Source organism: Haemorhous mexicanus, chromosome 30 (genome assembly GCF_027477595.1).
Source record: "Haemorhous mexicanus isolate bHaeMex1 chromosome 30, bHaeMex1.pri, whole genome shotgun sequence".
In the NCBI taxonomy this organism is placed as follows: Eukaryota; Metazoa; Chordata; class Aves; order Passeriformes; family Fringillidae; genus Haemorhous; species Haemorhous mexicanus.
In genome coordinates, this window is record NC_082370.1 from 3302449 (window position 1) to 3324600 (window position 22152).

At 47.0% G+C, this 22152-nt stretch overlaps 2 protein-coding genes across 6 annotated transcripts; one reads left to right on the top strand and one right to left on the bottom strand.

The window, feature by feature from the left end:
- Positions 1-374: 374 nt before the first annotated feature.
- AP3M2 (adaptor related protein complex 3 subunit mu 2) lies at positions 375-7866 on the top strand. Its single transcript, XM_059870603.1, has 8 exons — positions 375-731; positions 1951-2122; positions 2614-2751; positions 3270-3355; positions 3889-4022; positions 4818-5025; positions 5705-5849; positions 6271-7866. The coding sequence occupies exons 1-8, from the start codon at positions 459-461 to the stop codon at positions 6369-6371; spliced, it is 1257 nt and encodes a 418-aa protein (XP_059726586.1). The 5' UTR covers positions 375-458; the 3' UTR covers positions 6372-7866.
- A 951-nt stretch (positions 7867-8817) lies between these two features.
- Positions 8818-22137, bottom strand: PLAT (plasminogen activator, tissue type). Of its 5 annotated transcripts, none has more exons than XM_059870600.1 (15): positions 21894-22137; positions 17346-17471; positions 16301-16402; positions 15870-15909; positions 15333-15464; positions 14930-15043; positions 14392-14566; positions 13748-13839; positions 13325-13499; positions 12902-12987; positions 12281-12476; positions 11673-11809; positions 11444-11584; positions 10966-11114; positions 8818-9241 (listed from the first exon to the last, which is right to left on the bottom strand). In XM_059870600.1, exons 3-15 carry the CDS (start codon positions 16379-16381, stop codon positions 9083-9085), a joined length of 1677 nt encoding a protein of 558 aa, XP_059726583.1. In that variant the 5' UTR covers positions 16382-16402; positions 17346-17471; positions 21894-22137; the 3' UTR covers positions 8818-9082. The 5 variants fall into 5 exon arrangements, with proteins under 5 accessions (XP_059726583.1, XP_059726584.1, XP_059726581.1 ...); XM_059870601.1 differs by having other exon boundaries at positions 17328-17471; XM_059870598.1 differs by lacking the exon at positions 17346-17471.
- Positions 22138-22152: the final 15 nt, after the last annotated feature.

A 22152-nucleotide genomic window follows, 5' to 3' on the forward strand; every position in this document is an offset into this window, starting at 1 on the left:
TGTCAGATGTGTAACGGGACGGGACACGGAATCGGTCGCCGGACAGACACATGGGACACAGAGACGCGTGGGGCTCCGCCGGGCGCGATGCCGTACCCGCCTAGATCCCCGCCCGCCCGCTGCCGGGATTGGCACGGAGCGTGAGCGCGCCGTGCTGTTGCGTCACGAGCCGCGCGCCTCATCAGCCTATGGGGCGCGCGGGTGTGGGCGGGCCGCCCAATGGCAGCGCTCGCTGCGGAGACCCCGCCCCGAGTGGGTGGGGGCGTGTTTGCCCGCGCGCCGGGGGCGGGGCTTTGCGGCGGCCGTGCTGCGCGCGCGGGGGGCTGAGCCAGCAGGGGAAGCGCGCCGGGGGCGGGGCCCGCCGGGGGCGGGGCTGCCGGGGGCGGGGCCTGTGCAGGGAGAGCTCTGAGGGGATTTCGCTCCGGCACGGCACGGCACGGCCCGGCCCCGCCGCAGCCATGATCCACAGTCTGTTCCTCATCAACGCCTCGGGGGACATCTTCCTGGAGAAGCACTGGAAGAGCGTCGTGAGCCGCTCCGTCTGTGACTATTTCTTTGAGGCGCAGGAGCGGGCCTCGGAGGCGGAGAACGTGCCGCCGGTGATCCCCACGCCTCACCACTACCTCCTTAGCGTCTACCGGCACAAGATCTTCTTCGTGGCCGTCATCCAGAGTGAGGTGCCGCCGCTCTTCGTCATCGAGTTCCTGCACCGCGTCGTGGACACGTTCCAGGTATGGCCGAGGGCCGTGGGACCCTCGGGAGCCTCGGCAAAGAACCCCTCTGGTTTGCACCTTTTAGGGGTTTTTTTGTTTCCTGTCACGTAATTTTCGTCCTGCGTTTGTGAGGATGCAAACAGGGCGTGCGGTAGTTGGGAATTTAGTGCCTAGGAATTGCGATGGATTCGGGATCTCCCTGTGCCCACAGGATGAACCTTTCATAAATCAATATTTCTGTTTTGCAGCCTTATCTGCTCTGGGAACTGTGAACTAATACCAAGCTGGCCTTGTTCTCACAAGGAGCTTTTGCAATTCCTAGCCACGTGTTTTAATCAATTAGTGACAACCTCCCCGTGCTTTTACATCTAGCGATGCTTCTCGGAAGCTTCCTAAAGCAGCGAATTCTGCCCCAGAGTAGCTGTATTCCCTCTGTGCTAGGGTTGACACATCTTCTGATCGCTTCAGGAAAAGGGCAAAGATGTCTGTCTTCCGCCTGCCAACAACAGGATTGTGTGGTGTGGATTTGAAGTGTCTTGTGACCAGCATCTTGCCAGCATACAGGAAATGTGTGCTTGGCCAAACGAGTGTCATGGGAGCTTCTGCTGCCAAGACGTCAGTCAGAACCTGTATCTCAGACTGCATCCTGAGTTACATTTCTCTGACTTTAGGGAGAGGATTGGCTGTTCAGGCCAGCAGTGGATGGTGTCAGACCCTTAGGTCTTGTTTTTTATGAGGGTATGAGGCATGAGTGTGTTGTCACTGGCTTAGATGTACATTAAAATCTGGTATGTCTGAAAAAGAGTGTTTGTAAAGCAGAACTAGGATTTCTCTACTGTCACAGCAGACATATACTCATTCTTTATGCAAAATGCCTGATCTCTAATTGCTGTAAGTAACTAGAAGCTCAGGTTTGTGTTTGTGCACATGCACTTGCTCTCTCCTGTAAGATGCTTGAAGTTCACGTAGAATGAGGCAGTAACTAAATAAAATGTTCAGTTTTAAAAATTGCTGAATTAGTTGGGACAGCTGATGGGGGAATTTGCCACCTCACTGGAGGAGTGGCCGAGGTGTGCTCAGAGTTGTGTATCTGTGGGAGTGCTGTGAGTTTCAGTGGTTTTTTTTTTTGCTTCCTTCAAGAAGAGGCTCAATTTATTCCTGTGTGGGAGAGCACTGGACTGAATGATCACTAAGATTCTCTTTCAGAGACCACTGAGTAATCCTTTCCTTTGCACAGGATTATTTCGGTGTCTGTTCAGAGGTGATCATCAAGGACAATGTTGTGGTGGTTTATGAGGTGCTGGAGGAGATGCTGGACAATGGCTTCCCACTGGCAACAGAGTCCAATATTCTGAAGGAGCTGATAAAGCCTCCTACAATTCTGAGAACAGTTGTCAACACCATCACAGGTACAGGAAACAAGAAGAGGATAAACTGGGGAGCCCGGGGGCAATATTCCTGCAGGAGTAAATTAGGACATGGCTGAAGAGAATTGATGTTGTCCCATAGCATTCATGCAGCACAGGGGTGTTTAGGGCTTTGCTCTGAGGTTCCTTCCAATGTCAGCACCAGCTGCACTTTGGTTTTGCGTTTGGTTTTGGTCTGATTTGGGGTATTTTAACCAAAAAAAGTCAGATTGCATTTTCAGTTACAGACATGACTTCCAGGATGAAGTCATCCCCATGTGTAGACACTTTCCCATGCATTACTGTGTTATGTTTTAGAGCTGGGTGTGAGAGAGATGAACATGTTTGGAGTACTGGGAGTCCAGAAGAGTTTGCTTTCCTACAAAGAAACAGATGTTCTTGGGGATTAATTACAATTAAGCTCAATAAAGCCAGGGACTTGCTCTGCAGCATTGCCTGACTTCTGTGGTTGTTGATTCCCTTTCTTTTTCCAGGAAGCACTAATGTGGGTGACCAGCTGCCCACTGGACAGCTCTCCGTGGTGCCTTGGAGACGTACTGGTGTGAAATACACCAACAACGAGGCCTATTTTGATGTGATTGAGGAGATAGATGCAATCATTGACAAATCAGGTATGGGAGTTGGTTAAGAATAGGATAACTTGTCCTGACAGTGGCTGAAGAGAGAGTTAGGTTTTGAAATAGGTGCACCTTCATCCATGGGTGGGAAGCTCTGTTCCTGTTTTTACTCTGGAATGATGCTGACTTGTATGTCAAAAATTTTACAGAGGTGCCAAGATTTTCACTTTGTTCTTGAGGTCTCATAAGGAATTCTGTATTGGGAAAATAGAAGATGAGTAAAAATTGTGCATAGCACTTCCTCTTTAGTATTTGTGCTTCTCAATCTTGGTAGAATTGGGAGTTATTGTCATTGGCCATTAAAATGGACATTGTTGGTGTCCATGGTTCTTAACTGAAGGAATCTTCTGGAGGAGTCAGTGGGAATGATACAAATGTTGAGCAGGTAACAAAATGAACCATGGCATTTCATTAAGAAAATAGATTTCCCTCCTCTTCACTCATGGCTTTTCCACTTGGGGATTTTTTTGATCAGGTTGACAAAGCCACCTGTGTTTACCTTCTTGCTGCAGGTTCCACTATTACTGCTGAAATCCAAGGAGTGATTGATGCTTGTGTCAAGCTGACTGGGATGCCAGACCTTACCCTCTCCTTTATGGTAAAGCTCAAGGATGTATCTTCACTGAAGTATTTTGAAAGGGCTTTCCCAGCCCTGCTGCTAAGATTGTGGTCCTGTGATGATGGACCCCAGCACCTCAGAGTCTGGGTATGCTGGCCAAAAAGAGAAAGAAATGACAATGGGAACTCATCAGGAACTTCAGCAACTTGGAGCCTAAAAAGGCTTTTTCAGATTGTTTGTTTAAAAGCACAGGGGATGTGTGCTGTGAGCAAGGTTTTGAGAAGCAGTGGTGCTTTAAGCAGAAATCCTGAAGGGCCACCTCCACTATGAGTACACACCAATGTAATTATGTGACGTGACTAAGTTTTCTAAAATAGGATTAAAAATACCCTGGAAAAGGATGGAGATTACTGAGTGCTGCTTTCACATGGATTTAACAGCATCAGACATGTAGACACCTCCAGGTGGTCCCGAGTGTGTCAGATGGGAGCCCCTTCCTGGATAGAAGATTGCTCATTTTAAGTCATTTTAAGCTGTCCTGCCTTCACAAACCTTGTGAGTTTTTGTTGCAGAACCCTCGGCTCTTGGATGATGTCAGCTTTCACCCATGTGTGCGTTTCAAGCGCTGGGAGTCCGAGAGAATCCTCTCCTTCATTCCTCCTGACGGCAATTTCCGCCTGCTCTCCTACCATGTCAGTGCTCAGAAGTAGGTGATGAGTCTGGTGCTGGGAATGATAAAGTTTGGATCCCTCTGGCTAGGAAGAGGATAAAAGAAGGAATTTTTAAGGATGAGGTGGCATGTTGAGCCAAGTGAGGTAGAGGGGCATGGTGACTTGCATTTTTCTTTTGTTAAAATTACACGTTTTCTCTTTGTGTGGAGCAGTGATTCTGTAATTTCTTTCTGGCCAGCCAGCATTTTTCAAAGACTGCTAGCAGATAAACAAACTAGACAGTGAAAGAATTAGACAGTGTGGAGTAATCAAGCTGTTGATTTCATATGTTTAAAAAAACCTTTTAGAATGAAACAAGATAGTTTGGTGCTCCTGTTAGGTTTTGACATCTCTCCTGTTGGAACCACGAGTTTTTGTCCAGGTTTACACTCTTTTCTAGAAGCAGCCAAGTACTATTTGGAATTACAGTTGCTAAAGAATTTTGCTAGACCTTTGCCAGATGTAGGTGAAAAGGAGTGGCAAATGCAACCAAAAGCACAAACATCAAGTTCAGGTGGTGTTGCACTGCCAGGAACTACTTGTCAACCTGGCTGTGACATGCAAAAACATATCTCACCTTTTGGTAAAGCCTTCTCTTTTATTGGATGTAGTTCCCTTGTCTGATAAAATAGGACACAGCAAGCTTGATTACAAAAATGTAATTAAGACATGAGAAAGGAATCCTGACTTTGCTCCTAGCTCTAACAAATGAGTGTAGCATTTCCTTCTCTTTTAGGCAAATATGAAGACAAGAGATTGACGAGGACTTTCTGTTTGTGTCTTCATTCCAGCCTTGTGGCAATTCCTGTCTACGTGAAGCACAACATCAGTTTTCGTGACAGCAGCTCGCTGGGACGGTTTGAGATCACAGTGGGGCCAAAGCAGACTATGGGCAAGACTGTAGAGGGAGTGATGGTCACTAGCCAGATGCCAAAAAGTGTCTTAAATATGACCCTCACACCCTCCCAGGGAACACATGCCTTTGATCCAGTTACAAAGGTAAGAGGAAAGAGAGAAATTAGATCATTAAAAAAAAAAAAATCTTTCTTATCTATCAGAAAATGCAGTTAATCTCTTGATGTTTACCTGGACACTTCCATGAACACTGCTTTGTTAAGGCAGTGTGTTGGGGTGAGAACTTGTTCTGAACAACTGCACACTAGGGTTTTCTTAATCCCCAGAACAAACACCTTGATTGTAGTTCTGGCTCCTTGGTGTGTGAAGAAAATCCAAGCACTGGTCTTGTATAATGGGACATCCATCTGCTGGATGGTTTACAAACATCTCTTGTCATGCCCAGTGCTGAATGTTGGTCCTTTGCAAACTCTGGTTAATGGCTTTGGTTTGGGGTGTTCTGGTTTTGTTGTTTGAACCTGAGGAGGTAAGTTTTTTTTTCTTCTTGCAAACATTATTCTGGTGGGCTTACCCACGTGGCCTTTAGCACAAGAAGTGGAAATAGGATCATGGTAGGCTTTTGGGGAGCCTCGTGGAAAGAGGAGGACAAAGGTTTAGAGTGAGGAATCCCCTCCTTAATCCTGTGGCTGGCCAATATCAAAGGCAAGACACTAAGAAAAAGACATTTTTCATAGAGAAACATTAAAAGCTGTCATTGGAAGGGGATTCTTCTTTACAAGGTGCAGCATTTGAGTTTCACTGCTCCATTTTCTGCTCCTTAAAGTTACTGTCATGGGATGTTGGGAAAATAAACCCCCAGAAACTGCCAAGTCTGAAGGGGACTGTGAGCCTGCAAGCTGGGACATCGAAACCAGATGAAAACCCCACCATTAACCTGCAGTTTAAAATTCAGCAGCTGGCTATATCTGGTGAGTGACTCTGAGGTAAAGAAGTGGAATGTTCTCTGGTGCTGGTGTTCATTCTGCATGTGGCTGAAGTAATTTTTCAAACCTTCTGAAGTGCATTCTACCTGAAACATGTTCTTCAAGCAAAAAAGTTGTCTGCTTTGACTACAGATATATGGCTTTGTTCTTTCTGTGAAACAACTTACCTGCATTCCCTTGCATTTTGTGCTTACAGACCTCTAAAGAAATTAAGGGTATGGATGTGTTTGTAAGGAATGATTCTAACAATTAGCAGTTGTCAGCTTTTCTCCATTCTGTCTACTGCTTGCTAAAACTTTCCCTGTGCTTTCTGCACCACCAGTATGATCTTGTGTCCCTTTATCCCCGAGGCCTGCCAGCTTTGTTTGTTTGCAGTCAGCCTCATGCTGTGTTTGTTTGCCTCTAGGGCTGAAGGTGAATCGCCTGGACATGTATGGGGAGAAGTACAAGCCATTCAAGGGGATCAAATACATGACAAAGGCTGGCAAGTTCCAAGTCCGAACCTAGAGGCTCCTGAGAGCAAGGAAGAGCACTTTTCCACTTCCCTTGGCCCTGGCTGTTGGATGCAGCCTCTTATCCCATCCATCTGTTTAGGGTTGCTCCCTTGTCTGTAGTAGCATAAGCAGGAAAGCCAGTGCTCAGAGTGCTGGAAAGCAGGGAAAAGTAAGTTGGACCTGAAACCACCTCATCCCTACCTGAGTCTGAAGTTTTTGGAACAATAGTAGATGGGAGAGTTGCTCAGGTCCCTTAGGATTAGTGAGTCAGCTGTGTAAGCTTGTATCACCTTTATTTTGCTGTCTTAGAGGAAATTCTAGGGATTTATGGCCTTTTGTAGCTCCTCTTCCTTGTGTTTTGTTTGGCTTTTATCCCGTTGTACATGCTGCAAAGCTGAATTTCCAGAGACTTCCATGTGATGATCCAGCATCTGCATTCCTGTATCACTGGGTGTGAGGGTGTAGAGCTGTGCAGCTCTTGCCAGCAGGGAGAACATTTAGCTGTTCTGCCTCAAAAGGACTGGAAGAAGTGGAAGGGTAGATTGTTCTACCCAGGATGGGAAGCTGAGAAGCCTGAGACCACAAAGAAAAGAAGGGAAGGATTGTATTCTTTCTCTCTGTATTTCATATGGCATCCTGTCATCAAGGATCTTGAGTCTCTGAATACAGACTTGAAATACATTCAGATCTTGTGGTACCTCCACATAATTCTGCTTCTCCTCTTATGGCATCAGAGTTTGAAGGTAGGAGTTCTCCCAGGTTATTTGGGGAATCAGAAGAGACAGACAGGGGAACTTCTGTGGAGACAGCACTGATGGAATTTGAAGCTGTGGCTACATGAAGATAACCACTGTCCTAGTAACTTGTTGGAACCTCTTTTTGCCTCTCCTTTCCTATTGCAAATGATGCTGATAGTGCTGTGTTCCTGCTCACTGATGTCTTCCTTTGAGATAATGGTGACCTGGTACCTTTGTAGTGTTCCTCCTGTCCTACCTCATTTCCCTTTCTGTACCACTCAGGTGCTGTGCAGATGGATTCAAACCCATGCCAGGCTTTTCCCTGGGATCATCTCTTCCTGCTGTATCTGCCCACTCCAGCCTGTGCTACATCCCTCTGTACAGCAGAAACAGGAACAGAGAGGCACCTGCACTGTTCAGATGGTCTGTAACAGCTCTTTGGCACTCAGGCCAGTGCATTTTCTCTTGGTAGCAGAACTTGCACCTAAGCTGCTGCACACATGACCACACACGTGTGGCTGTGGGGTCCAGCATGTGCAGTTCATGTTTGTGAACAGAACAGGGGGACCCTAATGAGGGAGAGCATCCACTCCACCTTGCATGTGGTGGGCACTTCATGAGTGGCACCTTGCTTGTGGCATTGCCAGTTCCTGTGCAGCTGGAGAATTCCAGAGCAGGTGACATTCTGCTGAGGTGACATTACTGCTGAGCATGGTCAGTGCAAACAAAACCTTCAACAAGGGCATCAATAAAATTAATTTTTACATGTCATCGGTGTCATTTCAGAGTGGTTTGTGCAGGCTTTATAAGAAATCAAGTTGGTATTTGAGGAGGAATGTAAATTATGCCAATTTGGTTGTGTATAGTGGGTGCCTTAGGGAGACAAATCTTTATGCAGTTGGCATTGTAAACCTGGGACTAAGCTGCTCTCTGAAAAACTGAAACTAATTGCTTTCTTGGTCATTTTTTCTTAGTGTTTCCTAAAAGGAGTGCTGAGCATTTCCAGAATCTCCAGTGAAAATGGCTTTAGGAATGCAGCTGAGCCATTTTTGCTTACTGTGTTGGGTAGCATGCTAAGGGCAGTGCTTTGATTATGAAGACAATTAAATACCTCATCACCTTCCTGCCCCTAAAGTATTGATACTGTCCTTTTCTTTGCAGCTTTGATTTTTAAAGGATCTTTTATTTACTGCTGAAGTGATTCATGTTACTCGAGATATTGAAAGGTTTCTTACATACATTAGGGCCCTTATGCTGCACAGAAGAGAGAGCTTTTGCTTCATATCAGGTGATAATGCATAGAAATTTAATAGTCAAAAAATATGCATTGATTCTTTGGCAGATCAAGCCAGTATTAAAATTTTTACCTACTCCATTACCAGGAACAAAACCAAGTGAAAGAATAAAATGTCCTAATAATTAGGCCAGCCTGAATTTGCTCAGAGAGTTTAAGCTCAAACTCAGTTATTAATTGGTTCCAAACTGAAGAAGTAAGTAGTACATTAATCTGGAAATAAGCAGCCCATGCCCACAGCTTTTGTTCTTTCTATTGGGAACCAGCTTCTATTGAACCCAGATTAGATTGGCAAAGTAAATGGTATAAGGACAGAGCTTAATGTCTTCCAATTGTATGGCCAAGCAAGGAGGGAGATGAAGTTTTCAGGAAATTAAATGTCCCCTTAGTTCACACCCATTCCTAGAACAATATAGTTGCTTCAGAGATTCATGATCTCTCTTGGTTTATTCACTCGGGGCCAGAATTGAGTTTTTATTGTACTGATGTGATTTGATGCAAGTGGAAGTTGGGTGATGTTGGGGAAGAGGATGATTAGCTGCTAATAACCTGTGATAGAGTATTATGAGAACATGCCCTTCCCACACATTGCAGCTTGTCTGTTGTATAGAAGTCACAAACATCTGGACAAACAGGAAAGAAGGAAGCTGTGAGGGCATGGCCACAAGCCTGGAAAGGGTTCATTTTCCTTTCTCAGAGTTTCATGGTGTCCTGAATCCAGTCAAGATAGCGAATCACTTTCGTATAAACCCCGGGGATGTCTCTGCGGCCACAGCCAATGCCCCAGCTGATGATCCCCACCAGATACATGCGCTCGTCCTTCATGCACACCAGAGGCCCTCCAGAGTCGCCCTACAGAGAAGCAGCAGATTAGTAACAGCCTCTGTGGTTGGTTTTGCATTGCCTTTCCCACCCCCACGGGCTTGAGGGGTGCACTGGTGTTTACAGAAATACCCTGTGCAGTGGGCTCACCAAGCAAGAGCTCTTTGTTTCATATTTTATGAAGAATCCCTTTGCCAGGATCTTTTCTCCTGAGAAGCTGAGAGGCCTCAGAAATGAAATGTAAAGAATGATTCTCTGCTGCTGTGCAATGCAAGAGGTGCATCTGGGATTGGTCTCATGGGGTTGTTTTTAATTAATGGCCAATCACAGTCCGGCTGTCTTGGACTCTCTGGTCACTCACAAGATTTCATTATCATTCCACTCCTTTCTATTCCTTGCTAGCCTTCTGATGAAATCCTTTCTTCTATTCTATAGTATAGTTTTAGTATGTAATTCTCTTTTAATATAATATATATCATAAAATAATAAATCAGCCTTCTGAAACATGGAGTCAAGATTCTGATCTCTTCCCTCATCCTGGGACCCCTGCAAACACCACCACACTTAGGAGCAGCACTTTCACCTGAGTCACTTTGATGTTCCAGACTCCCTCAGTGCTCCTCTTATGGGGAGAGAGACAGAAAAATGTAACACTAAAGTGTCTGACTTCATACGGAGCTCATTTATGAAATGCAGATAAAATGTTGAAAAGAAAAAAGAGAGGAAGGCCCTTATTCAAGCTGTAAAGATCAAAGGGGTTTTATACTGCTATGTGTAACAGTAAAGCAAAATTATTAAAATTATTAATTATTAAATATTAAGGTTTTATACTGCTATGTGTAATAGTAAAGCAAAATTATGAAATAGCTGTTTAAACAGAAAGGATGTGGATTGAATGCACACCTTCCTTTTTCCCATGTCATTGCTCTCCAGCATCTCTCAGCCTTTATTCTTTTCTCTGCTTTTCAGTAGAGGGGCACCCCCTTCCTTCTACAGAACCTCCTGCTGAGTGTTTTGCATTCTCACATAACACAAAATACAAGGAAATGCTGGGGTGGGTTTTCCTGTTCACTTTTGTGCTATTTCCTGTATTTGGGATTTTCAGTCTGTGTTGCTCTGGTTTGATTGCTTAAGTGTTCCCTGCCTTCCCCTCCATGAGAGGTGGGGGAAGAGAAATGAAAGAGGAGCCACCAGTTCTGCTCATCAAAAGTCAACGAGAACTGCCATGGAGGCAAATGCATAACTTCTTTAAACTGTGTTCTGAAGCTTTTTGTTTAGTTAGCTCAAAGTACAGAGGCAAGGAAAAGAAGCAAGGGAAAGAGACAAGGGGAAAGAGGCAAGGGGAAAGGGACAAGGGAAAGGGACAAGGGAAAGAGACAAGGGGAAAGGGGCAAGGGGAAAGGGGCAAGGGAAAGAGAAGGGGAAAGGGACAAGGGGAAAGGGGGAAAGGGGCAAGGGGAAAGGGGCAAGGGGAGAGGGGCAAGGGGAAAGGGACAAGGAAAAGAGACAAGGGGAAGAGACAAGGGAAAGGGACAAGGGGAAAGGGACAAGGGGAAAGGGACAAGGGGAAAGGGGCAAAGGGAAAGGGACAAGGGAAAGGGACAAGGGGAAAGAGGCAAGGAAAAAGAGGCAAAGGGAAAGAGGAAAGGGACAAGGGAAAGGGGCAAGGGAAAAGAGGAAAGGATAAAGAGGAAAGGAAAAAGAGGCAAAGGAAAAAGAGGCAAGGAAAAAAGAAAGAACAGAATTGGGTTTACCTTGCAGGCATCATCAAGGTGCCTTGTGTCTCCTGCACATAGCATGTTGTCTGTAACTGTCCTGTTGTCCAGATACTGTGCTGTGCACCGACTGGCTGGGAACAATCTGACATGGCCTTCCTTCAGGTGCTCTGAGTAGAATGGAGAAACTGGAAGAAAAATGACAATATAAACATGTATAGATGGCTGTGTATGTGCATATTGATGTTTTTTAAAAGTTGCAATTCTGTTTCTGTAGTTTAGGGGAGAGTGAACAGAAGGAGCTCTGTGGCTAAACTAAAATTTCCTTGCAAAAGGGTCTTTTTATATCTTGGGTGTTCCACTTTGATAACTTGATTTTGAGTAACTCCTACATCCACTTTGTAGTGCTCATAGAAGCCAATATGACACATTACACATTCAGTGATGCTAAAGGCCTGAGTTCTTTGAGGGCAGAGGACTGCAGCTCTGGACATGTACACATGGATCTTCTACTCACATTCCTCACTTTTGCCATAGCCAGAGATCTCACACTCAGTCCAGTCAGGCAGCTGCAGCTCTGGCATGGGGAGGCAGGCTGAGCGCACAGTGCCCGTTTCCACAGCACACTCTTCTGCATCTGAGCTCAACTGCAACAGAGCTGAACAAGGAAAAAATATCCCCACTGCACTGATCACAAGCTTGAGCCAACCCTGACCTTCCAGTCACAAAGCCAGAGAAGTTCTTACCGATATCATTGTTGAAATTTTCTGAGTCAAATCTCTGGTGCACAATGTAGTTCTTCACTTGAAACTTCTGTTCGCTCTCCTCAGGAGTTGCTCGGGAAGTCCTGCCCAGCACAATCTTCAGCTGGTTTGTACTAAAGCTGAAGCAAAGAGAGTCTCTATTCCTGCATTTTCTAGAGTGGACCCTTCCCTTGAAGATGTGCTATTGGAAAGTCTGCTTTTTTTTCTTTGAATTTTTTAAAATGTATTTTTATTTTAGCTCTATTACTACTTTGTTCCCCATGCAGTTTGACTTCAAAGTGACCTACTCACCTTCATTTTTGTTCTATGTGCTTACAGCCCCTTGCTGTTCTCAAGTTTCAGATGGTTCTGCATTGTCTATTGACAACTTTGTTCCTAAGGTATCTGATACTCTCCTGTGCTACCTTAATGCCATCCTGCTGGTTTGCCTAATTAAATGCCTCTCTGTAATGCTCAGCACAATTAACTATAATCTTTAGTGCAGACTTACTGGGATAAAGAGGGTTTTTTTCCAAGTCCAGCAAAGCTATACTGGATGCTTTTATTTCCCAGACTGTTTTCCCTGAGACAGCACTGAATCCTCAACTCACCCTTCCTCAAAACAGTGAGCAGCTGACAGAACCCAGCAGGAGCTGATCAGAATTCCTCCACAGAGGAAGTGCTCTCCAGGCACTCGGTGATACTTCACGAAGATGGCAGCTTGCCATGGGTGAGCTGCAATGTCTGCAGAGGAGCCACCTCGAATCCTCAGCTGCCGCGCTCGGCGCTGCCGTAAGCCGCAGGTGGCTGTGGGTGACAAACCCAAAACCAGGATTTTTGGTCAGGCACTCTTGCTTCCAGTTAGGGTTAAGAGCCTCCTAGTCCATGCTGAGGCAGCCTGCCATGGGCTATTTAGTATTTGAGTCATCCCTGTTTCCTAGGAAACTTGTATTCTGATTTGAAAAATACAGTAAGGAAACCCTGCCTTTCCTGTTCTCCATTTCTGCAATCTGCCCTCCTGGCAGACCAAAAGGCACTTCTGTGAGAGTGCAGCTACAGAATTTCTGCTCCAAAAAACTTTTCTTGTTTGTTTGTTTAACTCCAGCTCTTTTTTCACTGGAAGATGCTAATACAGCTTTTTTTTTTTCTCTAGATCTTATTTTAAGACAGATGACATGCAGGACAGTAAAGCTTCAAAGAGAGAGAAGAATGAGGAGTGCTGGTGTCCTTACAGCAGTCAGGCACATTGCAGTACTCCCATGTCAGCTGATTTCCTTTCAGGACATGGCACCAGGGCTTGCTGTCATTATCAGGATTCCTGCAGCACAGGAGACAGAAGAGCTATTTTTATTATCACATCTGCAGAGAGTTTGCAGAGACCTGAAGGTGTCAGACTGTGACCCAAGTGTACTCTTTTTGATTTTTCTAGAGATGCAGAGGGCCCTAAGGGCACATTAAATTTGCACTTGCAGAGTCTGATCTTAGAGAAGCATAAATAGGTCAGGTGGAATAAAATTACAACTGGGAGTGAGTTTCATTGTCATCACTAATATATTTCATGTGCTTTACTAATCCATGCAAAAGACCAGAGCCTTGCCTTAAGAGTACTGCAAGCAGTCTGGTGGGGTTTTTTAATTCTATAACCAACTACATACCTGCAGAAATTGTGACTACCAAGGCCCAGGCGGTAAGCATCTCTTCTCCAAGCAGTGTAGACCTTGTTGAGAAGGATTAGAGAACTCCACTTCAAACAGGCAGCTCCAGAACTGGTAACACTGTGGCTGCCACGGTAATCTGTGCCTCTTCCCGAGCTGCAGTTGATGTTCCTAACTTCAAGAAGAAAGCTGCACATTAACAGATGGATGCCAACCTGTCAGCTGTTCCTAGGTGTGACTTCTATCAAGGCATCTATAGATTACCTCTATGTATCTCATTGTCTCAGAGTCATAAACACTAAAAGCCTCAAGAGAACATGAGGGTCTCAACTTTTTAGGCTACAGAAATAGCCCAAGTTCACAGAGAACCCTTTAGATATGCAGTGAATAATGGCAATTCCAAAGTGTGTCCCCTGCATGTACCTTTGGAACAGGAGGGCACACTGCAGTGCTCCCAGGTGTACCTTCCCCCTTTGTAGATGTAGCACCAAGGTCTGGAATCCTCATCTGGGTTTCTGAAAGAGTCCCAATATCATGCATCATTATAAAGCTATTGCCAGTGGTGTCATGTAGGCCATCTGCCTTGCTAACTTAGTCCTGCTCTGCAGTGAAGATGTGGACTGAACCATCAGAAGTTGCTAGAATTCCTATTTCAGTGATAAAGCTGTGGAGTACATTGAGGTGAAGATGAGATGGCAGCTAGCAGGAGTGGACAGCATGTTTGTGCAGTCTGGGTCATGTACAGGAAACACTATGGTTTTACAGATTTGAGCAGGATTTGAAGCAGTAGGAAACTGAATTACAAATGGAGTTTAGGGAGGGGTGGGAAGGGACAAGGGAAAGACTGTGGGGTGAGAGATACTTGCATTTTGTAGTCTGCCACAAACATCTAGGGAGATCTGAAGTTCAGACATGTCTACAGATGTTGCAATTACTGCTCACAGCATCTGCACTGTGCAGTGTTCCCTGCCTGGAACCTGACTACAGCAATCAGCCATTCTTTTGCCCCAGGCCCTCTGAATGGGCTGGTTCCTGTGGCTCTGACCTGGGTGCCATCAGCCCCTCACCTGCAATAGTTGTGATTGCCCAGTCCCAGCTCAGCAGCATCCTCTCTTTGGCCACTGTACATCCAGCTCACCAGGCCATCACTATTCCAATTCAAACACTCAGTTCCACTCTCTGTCCTGTTCCAGGTCCCCCTATATGTTACTCCAGTGTCTTTGTAGCATTTAACTTCAGTATCTGAACAAAAGGGAACAAAATGTAAGGACAGCATCCAAATTCTTTCCCAGACAGCTTTCCTAGTCTGTGTTCTATTTAAACTTGGCTCTCAGATGTCTTGTCTGGTAAGTCAGTGAAAATGCTCTGTCAGGCAGACTGTAAGGGTACATGAAGGGCTTCAGTTGCAAAATTCACAGTTTTATTAACAGACACCTAGAACAACTCAGGTGTCCTTAAAACTTCTTTGTAGTAATAGCTTTAGAATAAAAAACCACAACTTATTAGAGCCTAGCCTACAGCAGGAGCTTCTGGGCACCTCATCCTTGTGCACTGCACAGCTAACATCAATAGCACTACTCCCAGCAGTTGATGTGGTACACTCACCTATTTCACACTGCTTCCCTGAGAAACCTTGGTGGCACTGGCAGATGAAGAGCTGTGGGGAATAATATGCCTGTGAACATTGGCCCCCATTGTAGCATTTATTTCTAGTGCAGACTGTGGAATAAGCAAAAGCCAGGAAATACTGTTAGATTTCACAGAAGCAAGAAGCTGGCAATGTATACACACCTTTCATTTTCCTGTCAGTGTCCTTCAGCCTGTTCTGCTTTTCCCTACCCACCTGTTATTGCCATGTTCTTACAGCCTTTCTTTGTTTCTGTTTTCATTTCTATCCTCTTCTACTCCCAGACAAATTTTCTGTGCAGTAACTGTGGCCCTGACTGTTCTTCTTTAGGATGATTAGAAGGACAGTGTCCCACCATTTCCTTTTTCTTTTCATACATACCTCTGACAGGCACAGTGTGGCAATGACTCCGACCACTGTCACACCTGCAGTATTCTATTCTGCTCCCTGAAAGCCTCAGCCAGGTCCCCCTGTGCTGGTAAATTTCTGCAGATGAATTATCTGTGCAAATGGCTGCAATCAGAGAAAGGAAATCCTCTTTTAGAGATTCAGGGAAAAGACCTGGCTGAGCAAAAGGACTCCCTTCTGTTTCCAGGAGAAAAGTAAGAGAAAGATGGGAGCACCTGTCCAATGGGTTGCCCTTTTTCCTTCTCAGACCACAACTGTCCCACCTCTCTCTGCTGTGCTGCCAGATGCACTACTCCACTACTGACTGGCCTCTTTTTATTTCAGGAAGAGCAGAGGGAGGGAAAAACTTTGTTGTGGATGGTATTAAGGGTCTGGTATTTTGCCTTCTGAATCTCTCATCCACATAACCACGACAAAAAGCTTTCAGGCTCTGTTTCTTCAACAACATTTGCTTTCCTCTCCCATGTTCATACTGCTCCAGCTAACATGGTTTTAGCTAGCCTGGCTTACCTCTAGATCTGGCTCCTCGTTTGAAACGAATGTGTGAGCCCTGCAAGCAAACAAGGGGAATTCTGTGAGTACCTGCTCTCTTAAAAATATGAGAGAACAAGTACCTTCAAGGAGTCAGTGCTCCTCTTGAGGGCACGTGAGTCAGGGAAGTTCTGAGGAACTGTCTGCCCTCTATCAGACAGTCCAGTGAAAAGTGCCTCCAGCACCTCAGGATGGGTTCCTAAGAATTTTTGTAAATCATTTAGTTGCCACGGATTAGCAGATGATTGCTTGTCACTCAGATGTAACATTTATTCCCCTGATTCCTAGTGAGCTAAGCAGATTCTCCTTCTGCCTGATGCAGACAGCTGGAGCCAAGGGTAAGGATTGTATTTTCCTGCTGAAAATGCAGGAAGATGGCAAGAGAATTATTTGAAGCATTAGCCTCTTACCTGGCACTGGGCAGTCATGACTGCTCCCACCAGCAGAAGGAGACATGGCAGTTTGCCTTCCATTCTGAGTGTTTTCCACATCAGTTCCAAATCTCAAATTACCTGCAGAGACAAAAAATAAGATGTTGAACAAAGAAGTTTTACAGTGTGTGTTTTCTCTCTTCCTTTTAAAATATAATAAAATATAATACCTCCCCTACAAACCAAGAGCTGGGAGTAGCAGGCACAAGATACAGGCAAGAAGCTGCAATTTAATTTCCAGTCTCTAGGATTGCCCTGTAGTTCCAAATATTTGAAATAATATCCCAGCACTGTTGCCCACACAATCACCTTTTTTTAATCTATGTTATATGCAGAAAGCTAACCCAATTATTTGTGAAAATTACTACTTCCAGAAATCATGAGCTCAGACTCTGTTTATATAAAGCCAGAGAAGGCAGCTGGATAACAGCTGGTGAAACTGAAGTATGATAGCTGAGTCACAAATTGGGATTCAAGGCTAATATGGAGAAAGACTCTGTGGTTTTTTTAGTAGTTTGGTTGTTGTTTTAAAATTTGTTCAAAGCAAAAGGCACAAATAGTCCAGTTTCTGAAGCAGAACCAGGAGTACAACAGGATGTGATTTCTCATCAGCAGGCTGCAAAAAGAGGGAACTTAAGATGCAAGTCAGACTGAAAAGATTCACAAGAACATCTTCAGAGAACCCTAATTACTCCATACTTTATCTTTGGGTCACATCTTGACACTAAAATCCTTATAATTTGGAGCATCTCTCAGTGATTTGTATTGGTGCACAGATTTCACAGTACACTTTTTATATACTTTCAAGCTATTTTTCACCTCTTGGGAAACATTTTGCATTGTACAGGAAGCCTTTTAAAAAGCAGTACAAGTGATTTTCAATTAACTATTTTCAATGAATTGATTTTCAGCATTAACTTCAATTGAATCTGAACTAAATCAGCAGCATTCCCAAAGGCAAAGTGCCTGATCTGAACTGCTCCAGTCCCTTGGCTTCTGCCCTCACCCTGCACAGTGTCCTTACTCCCTGCAGCTGTGGCTCACTATTGCAGCTACACAGCCTCGTGCTCTGCATCCCACAGTGGCAATGGTTGCTGGGATCACAGGTGATCTTTGTGTTGTCTCTGGAGAAGGCCTGAAGTTCTTACAGCTGTAAGAAACGAGATTCTGGTAGCTCAGACACTTTCAAGGAAAGCTTTGTTCAGTGAAACTGCTGAGCTGCATTGTTAGAATTCCTGCCAGGGAAGCATGGTAACCAACTGCTGAGCCCTTATTTCTGAGGTGCCTGCTAAGATGCCCCAAAAACAAGGCAACACCAGGTTTTTTTGGTTTTTTTTTTTGTTTCTTTTGGAGGTTTTTTGTTTGTTTGTTTGTTTTATTTTTGGTGGGAGGACAGCTGGCCTAACTGATATCTTGGAAGAAGTCCTATCTACCTGAAACCAGCAGGAAATGGCAGATCATTTTCAGGGGGTAGCAAAAAACATCTTTTAAACTTAAAAATGTCCTTTTTATATTTTCTTTGCCTGGAAGACTGACACGAGGAGTGTCTATTTAAAAAGCACCTGCATGGCTTAATCAAGTTCATCTCATATATTCTCTGTACAAGCAGGTTCTAGCTGTACACAGCAAGTGTTTATACTGCAGATAGCCTCTAGAACAGGCTCCTGTTTTGGGGGAAAGAGCTAAAAATCCAAAAGAAAACAAAAGTAAGATGCTGTAGTCTTTGAAGACATTGGAGGAAATGAATATTTTAAAGTCGTTGTTTCTGGAATCATTCTCAGTACTTCCTGTGGTTTTGGCCACATTTAGGGAGAAGATGACCCCCCCTCCTACTCCTCCTCTGTGTCCCTCCACGATCATGCTTTGGAATCTGGGGTGAAAGGCACAGTTTCATCTCCTCCTGGGAAGATTAGACAAATTCTCCTTTTGCAGCTAGTTCTGTGTCTCCTTCCCTGATCATCAAGTTATTTGTCCATAACTCTTAAGTTTTTCTGCTAACGTCCTTTGTGCAGGAGACTCCTCCTTCTCCTCCTGCTGAGCTGCTCAGAGCCTGAGGCTGTCAACCCTTTCCCTGGAACGCTTCAGCTTTCTTGAAACAACTGAAAGTTAGCAGCTCTACCTACACTATGAACCTCTTCAAAAGCAGGAAGGCAATAGCTCAGTTAGTTAACTACCATGGTGCTTCACTTATTAAATTGGGATTTATTAAATAATAATATTTAATAGTATTTCATGACAATGCCACTGATGTTGAAAACAGGAAACGCCCTTTTTGAAACAGGTGCAGAGTAGTGCCTACCTTTTTTTGCTTTTTCTCTTCTGTATTCTCTTGGTTTTCTTTCCAGACCAGTCTGGCTTTGTGTTTCCTGTGTCTCTGCTCTGATCTCTCTGTCCTACTTGCAGCGCCACTGGAGGGGGTGGAGCGTGCTGGTGGAGCTGGGCCATGGGGCGTGCGGAACGCATCCCACCCCTTCCCGAGCATCCAGGGCATGGTCCGGGCAGGGGGAGTGCGGAACGCATCCCAGCCCTTCCCGAGCATCCAGGGCATGGTCCGGGCAGGGGGCGTCCAGCCCTTCCCGAGCATCCAGGGCATGGTCCGGGCAGGGGGAGTGCAGAACACATCCCACCCCTTCCCGAGCATCCAGGGCACGGTCCGGGCAGGGGGAGTGCGGAACGCATCCCACCCCTTCCCGAGCATCCAGAGCACGGTCCGGGCAGGGGGAGTGGGGAACGCATGCCACCCCTTCCCGAGCATCCAGGGCACGGTCCGGGCAGGGGGCGTCCAGCCTTTCCCGAGCATCCAGGGCATGGTCCGGGCAGGGGGCGTGCGGAACGCATCCCAGCCCTTCCCGAGCATCCAGAGCACGGTCCGGGCAGGGGGCGTGCGGAACGCATCCCACCCCTTCCCGAGCATCCAGAGCACGGTCCGGGCAGGGGGCGTGCGGAACGCATCCCACCCCTTCCCGAGCATCCAGGGCATGGTCCGGGCAGGGGGCGTCCAGCCCTTCCCGAGCATCCAGGGCACGGTCCGGGCAGGGGGCGTGCGGAACGCATCCCACTCCTTCCCGAGCATCCAGAGCACGGTCCGGGCAGGGGGAGTGCGGAACGCATCCCACCACTTCCCGAGCATCCAGGGCATGGTCCGGGCAGGGGGCATGCGGAACGCATCCCACCCCTTCCCGAGCATCCAGGGCACGGTCCGGGCAGGGGGAGTGGGGAACGCATCCCACCCCTTCCCGAGCATCCAGAGCACGGTCCGGGCAGGGGGCATGCGGAACGCATCCCACCCCTTCCCGAGCATCCAGGGCACGGTCCGGGCAGGGGGCGTGCGGAACGCATCCCACCCCTTCCCGAGCATCCAGGGCACGGTCCGGGCAGGGGGCGTGCGGAACGCATCCCACCCCTTCCCGAGCATCCAGAGCATGGTCCGGGCAGGGGGCGTGCGGAACGCATCCCACCCCTTCCCGAGCATCCAGGGCATGGTCCGGGCAGGGGGCGTCCACCCCTTCCCGAGCATCCAGAGCACGGTCCGGGCAGGGGGCGTGCGGAACGCATCCCAGCCCTTCCCGAGCATCTAGAGCACGGTCCGGGCAGGGGGCGTGCGGAACGCATCCCACCCCTTCCCGAGCATCCAGGGCACGGTCCGGGCAGGGGGCGTGCGGAACGCATCCCAGCCCTTCCCGAGCATCCAGGGCACGGTCCGGGCAGGGGGCGTGCGGAACGCATCCCACCCCTTCCCGAGCATCCAGGGCACGGTCCGGGCAGGGGGCGTCCACTCCTTCCCGAGCATCCAGAGCACGGTCCGGGCAGGGGGAGTGCGGAACGCATCCCAGCCCTTCCCGAGCATCCAGGGCATGGTCCGGGCAGGGGGAGTGGGGAACGCATCCCACCCCTTCCCGAGCATCCAGGGCACGGTCCGGGCAGGGGGAGTGCAGAACGCATCCCAGCCCTTCCCGAGCATCCAGAGCATGGTCCGGGCACGGCCGGGGAGGAAAGCTGCTTGCTGCCATGCTGCTGGATTTTACAGCCAGTTTGTTTTCTTCTTTCTCTTTTCCAGTCAGAGAGAAAATTCAGTTTTCAAAGCAATTTTTTCCCATTGAACACCTTGTTGTTCAAGGAGAGAATAGTAGGTATCCCTTCCACTGTCCTGTCCATGATGCTTCTAGGGGTGTGAGTGAAAGCACAGCTGTGTTATTTCCAATATAATCAGAAACCTGCACTCTGTAGACTTAGTCCTAATAATTTCACACACAACTGTAGTGTGCTGTATTCCTAATTAAGATGTTTGACAGAGAGGCCCTGACCAGCTTTGTGGAGCAAAGCATGCCCTGAACAGAGCCATGGGAGAAGAAACAGTCAGGGGAGCTTTCAAGTGAAATGAACAAAACTTCTTAGAACTTTGGATACAAATAAGGAACAGCATGATCAGGACCAGATTTAAATGTTCACTGATATTACTCATCCTAGAAAATGCAGATCTACTCACCAGAATGTGGTCATGAGGTATTCAGTTATCAAAGCGTGGCAGGCAGATGTGATGATCAGTTCTAGAGCTGATCTTGGGGCACTGTTATGAAAACAGTCAGTGCTGCAGTTGTTAGTGATGAATGTGTCCTACCTGCTTGGAACTGGTTCACTAGGATGTGACACACTAGCAATCAACTCCTGACAGAATTTAGTATAAGACACAAAAACCAGTATGTGAGGGACTTCCCTTTTCAGAAGCAGCTGCGTGGAGCCCTCATTTGGAAAGCACAGCACTGGTTATTTTCCATAATGGTAAAGATGAAATGCTGGGTACTCTGTATGTTTATCTCTTCTCTGCATGGAGATCTATGTCAAGTTTATAAAATTTATTTCTCCAAGAGTCACAGTGCTGGTGATAACATTACTGCCATAAATCTGATTTAAGTGTGGCTGCATTTGACTGTTTCTGGAAGGGACTTCCAGTTGTTGAGACTGAGCACTGGTGAGCGAGCAGGGGCTAATTTATTTTATTTTTAAAGATAATAGCCATTTGACTTCTAGATTAAAGATGCTAACAAACTGATGGCCATGGGGGAAGATTTCAGAAATTATTTCCTGGCTTTTCACAGCTTAAGGACCACTATAATTGGTGTGGTCCCATTTGTGGGGCCACTTGTGGTCCCATTTGTGGGGCTTAACACATTTTAGGAGACTGTCTGCTCTCTCAAGCACCATCTACTGGCTTTTCTCTGAGTTGATCCTCGGGATAATTTCAGCAGGACTGTTCAGCGGCAGTGACAAAGGGTGACATCACGACATCCCACGGCAGGCCCGTGTCACCCTCAGTGCCCGGTGGCTTTGGCAGGTCCAGCGCAGGTGACCGGAGCTGTGGCAGATCTCGGAGCGCACTTTCCACCCCCGCACTCCTGCGCGTCTCTGCAGCGGCACCAGCCAGCCCAGGAGGAAGAAGTATCAAACCCGATGTAACGCCCAGAACAGCGCTTTTGCTCGGGCGCTGCGCTGGGAAAAGCAAACGGTGCGCTCCGGACCGGCAAATTTTAGCGATGCTGTGGGAAGAAGACGGCAACCCTGCGATTTTACTTACACAGCCCACGAGCTGTCCGCTCCTCTCATGCCGAGCCCTGACTCCGGGCGGTACCGCGGCGATCGCGGAGGAGGTGAAACTGTGCCTTTCACCCCAGATTCCAAAGCATGATCGTGGAGGGACACAGAGGAGGAGTAGGAGGAGGGGTCATCTTCTCCCTAAATGTGGCCAAAACCGCGGCGATCGCGGCTCCCCCGCTCCTCAGCGGGGCGGCCCCGGGCGGGCCGAGCGCCGGCCCCGCGCGTCCCCTCTGAGGGCG

Excerpts from the sequence above, each read along its gene's own strand:
- PLAT (XM_059870598.1), bottom strand. The coding sequence starts at position 16,381 with ATGTGGAAAACACTCAGAATGGAAGGCAAACTGCCATGTCTCCTTCTG. Across the intron at positions 15,910-16,300 it reads TCATGACTGCCCAGTGCCAG|GGCTCACACATTCGTTTCAA; the intron begins GTAAGAGGCTAA and ends GTTTGCTTGCAG. Across the intron at positions 15,465-15,869 it reads ACGAGGAGCCAGATCTAGAG|CCATTTGCACAGATAATTCA; the intron begins GTAAGCCAGGCT and ends CTCTGATTGCAG.
- AP3M2 (XM_059870603.1), top strand. The coding sequence starts at position 459 with ATGATCCACAGTCTGTTCCTCATCAACGCCTCGGGGGACATCTTCCTG. Across the intron at positions 2,123-2,613 it reads AGTTGTCAACACCATCACAG|GAAGCACTAATGTGGGTGAC; the intron begins GTACAGGAAACA and ends TTCTTTTTCCAG. Across the intron at positions 2,752-3,269 it reads TGCAATCATTGACAAATCAG|GTTCCACTATTACTGCTGAA; the intron begins GTATGGGAGTTG and ends TTCTTGCTGCAG.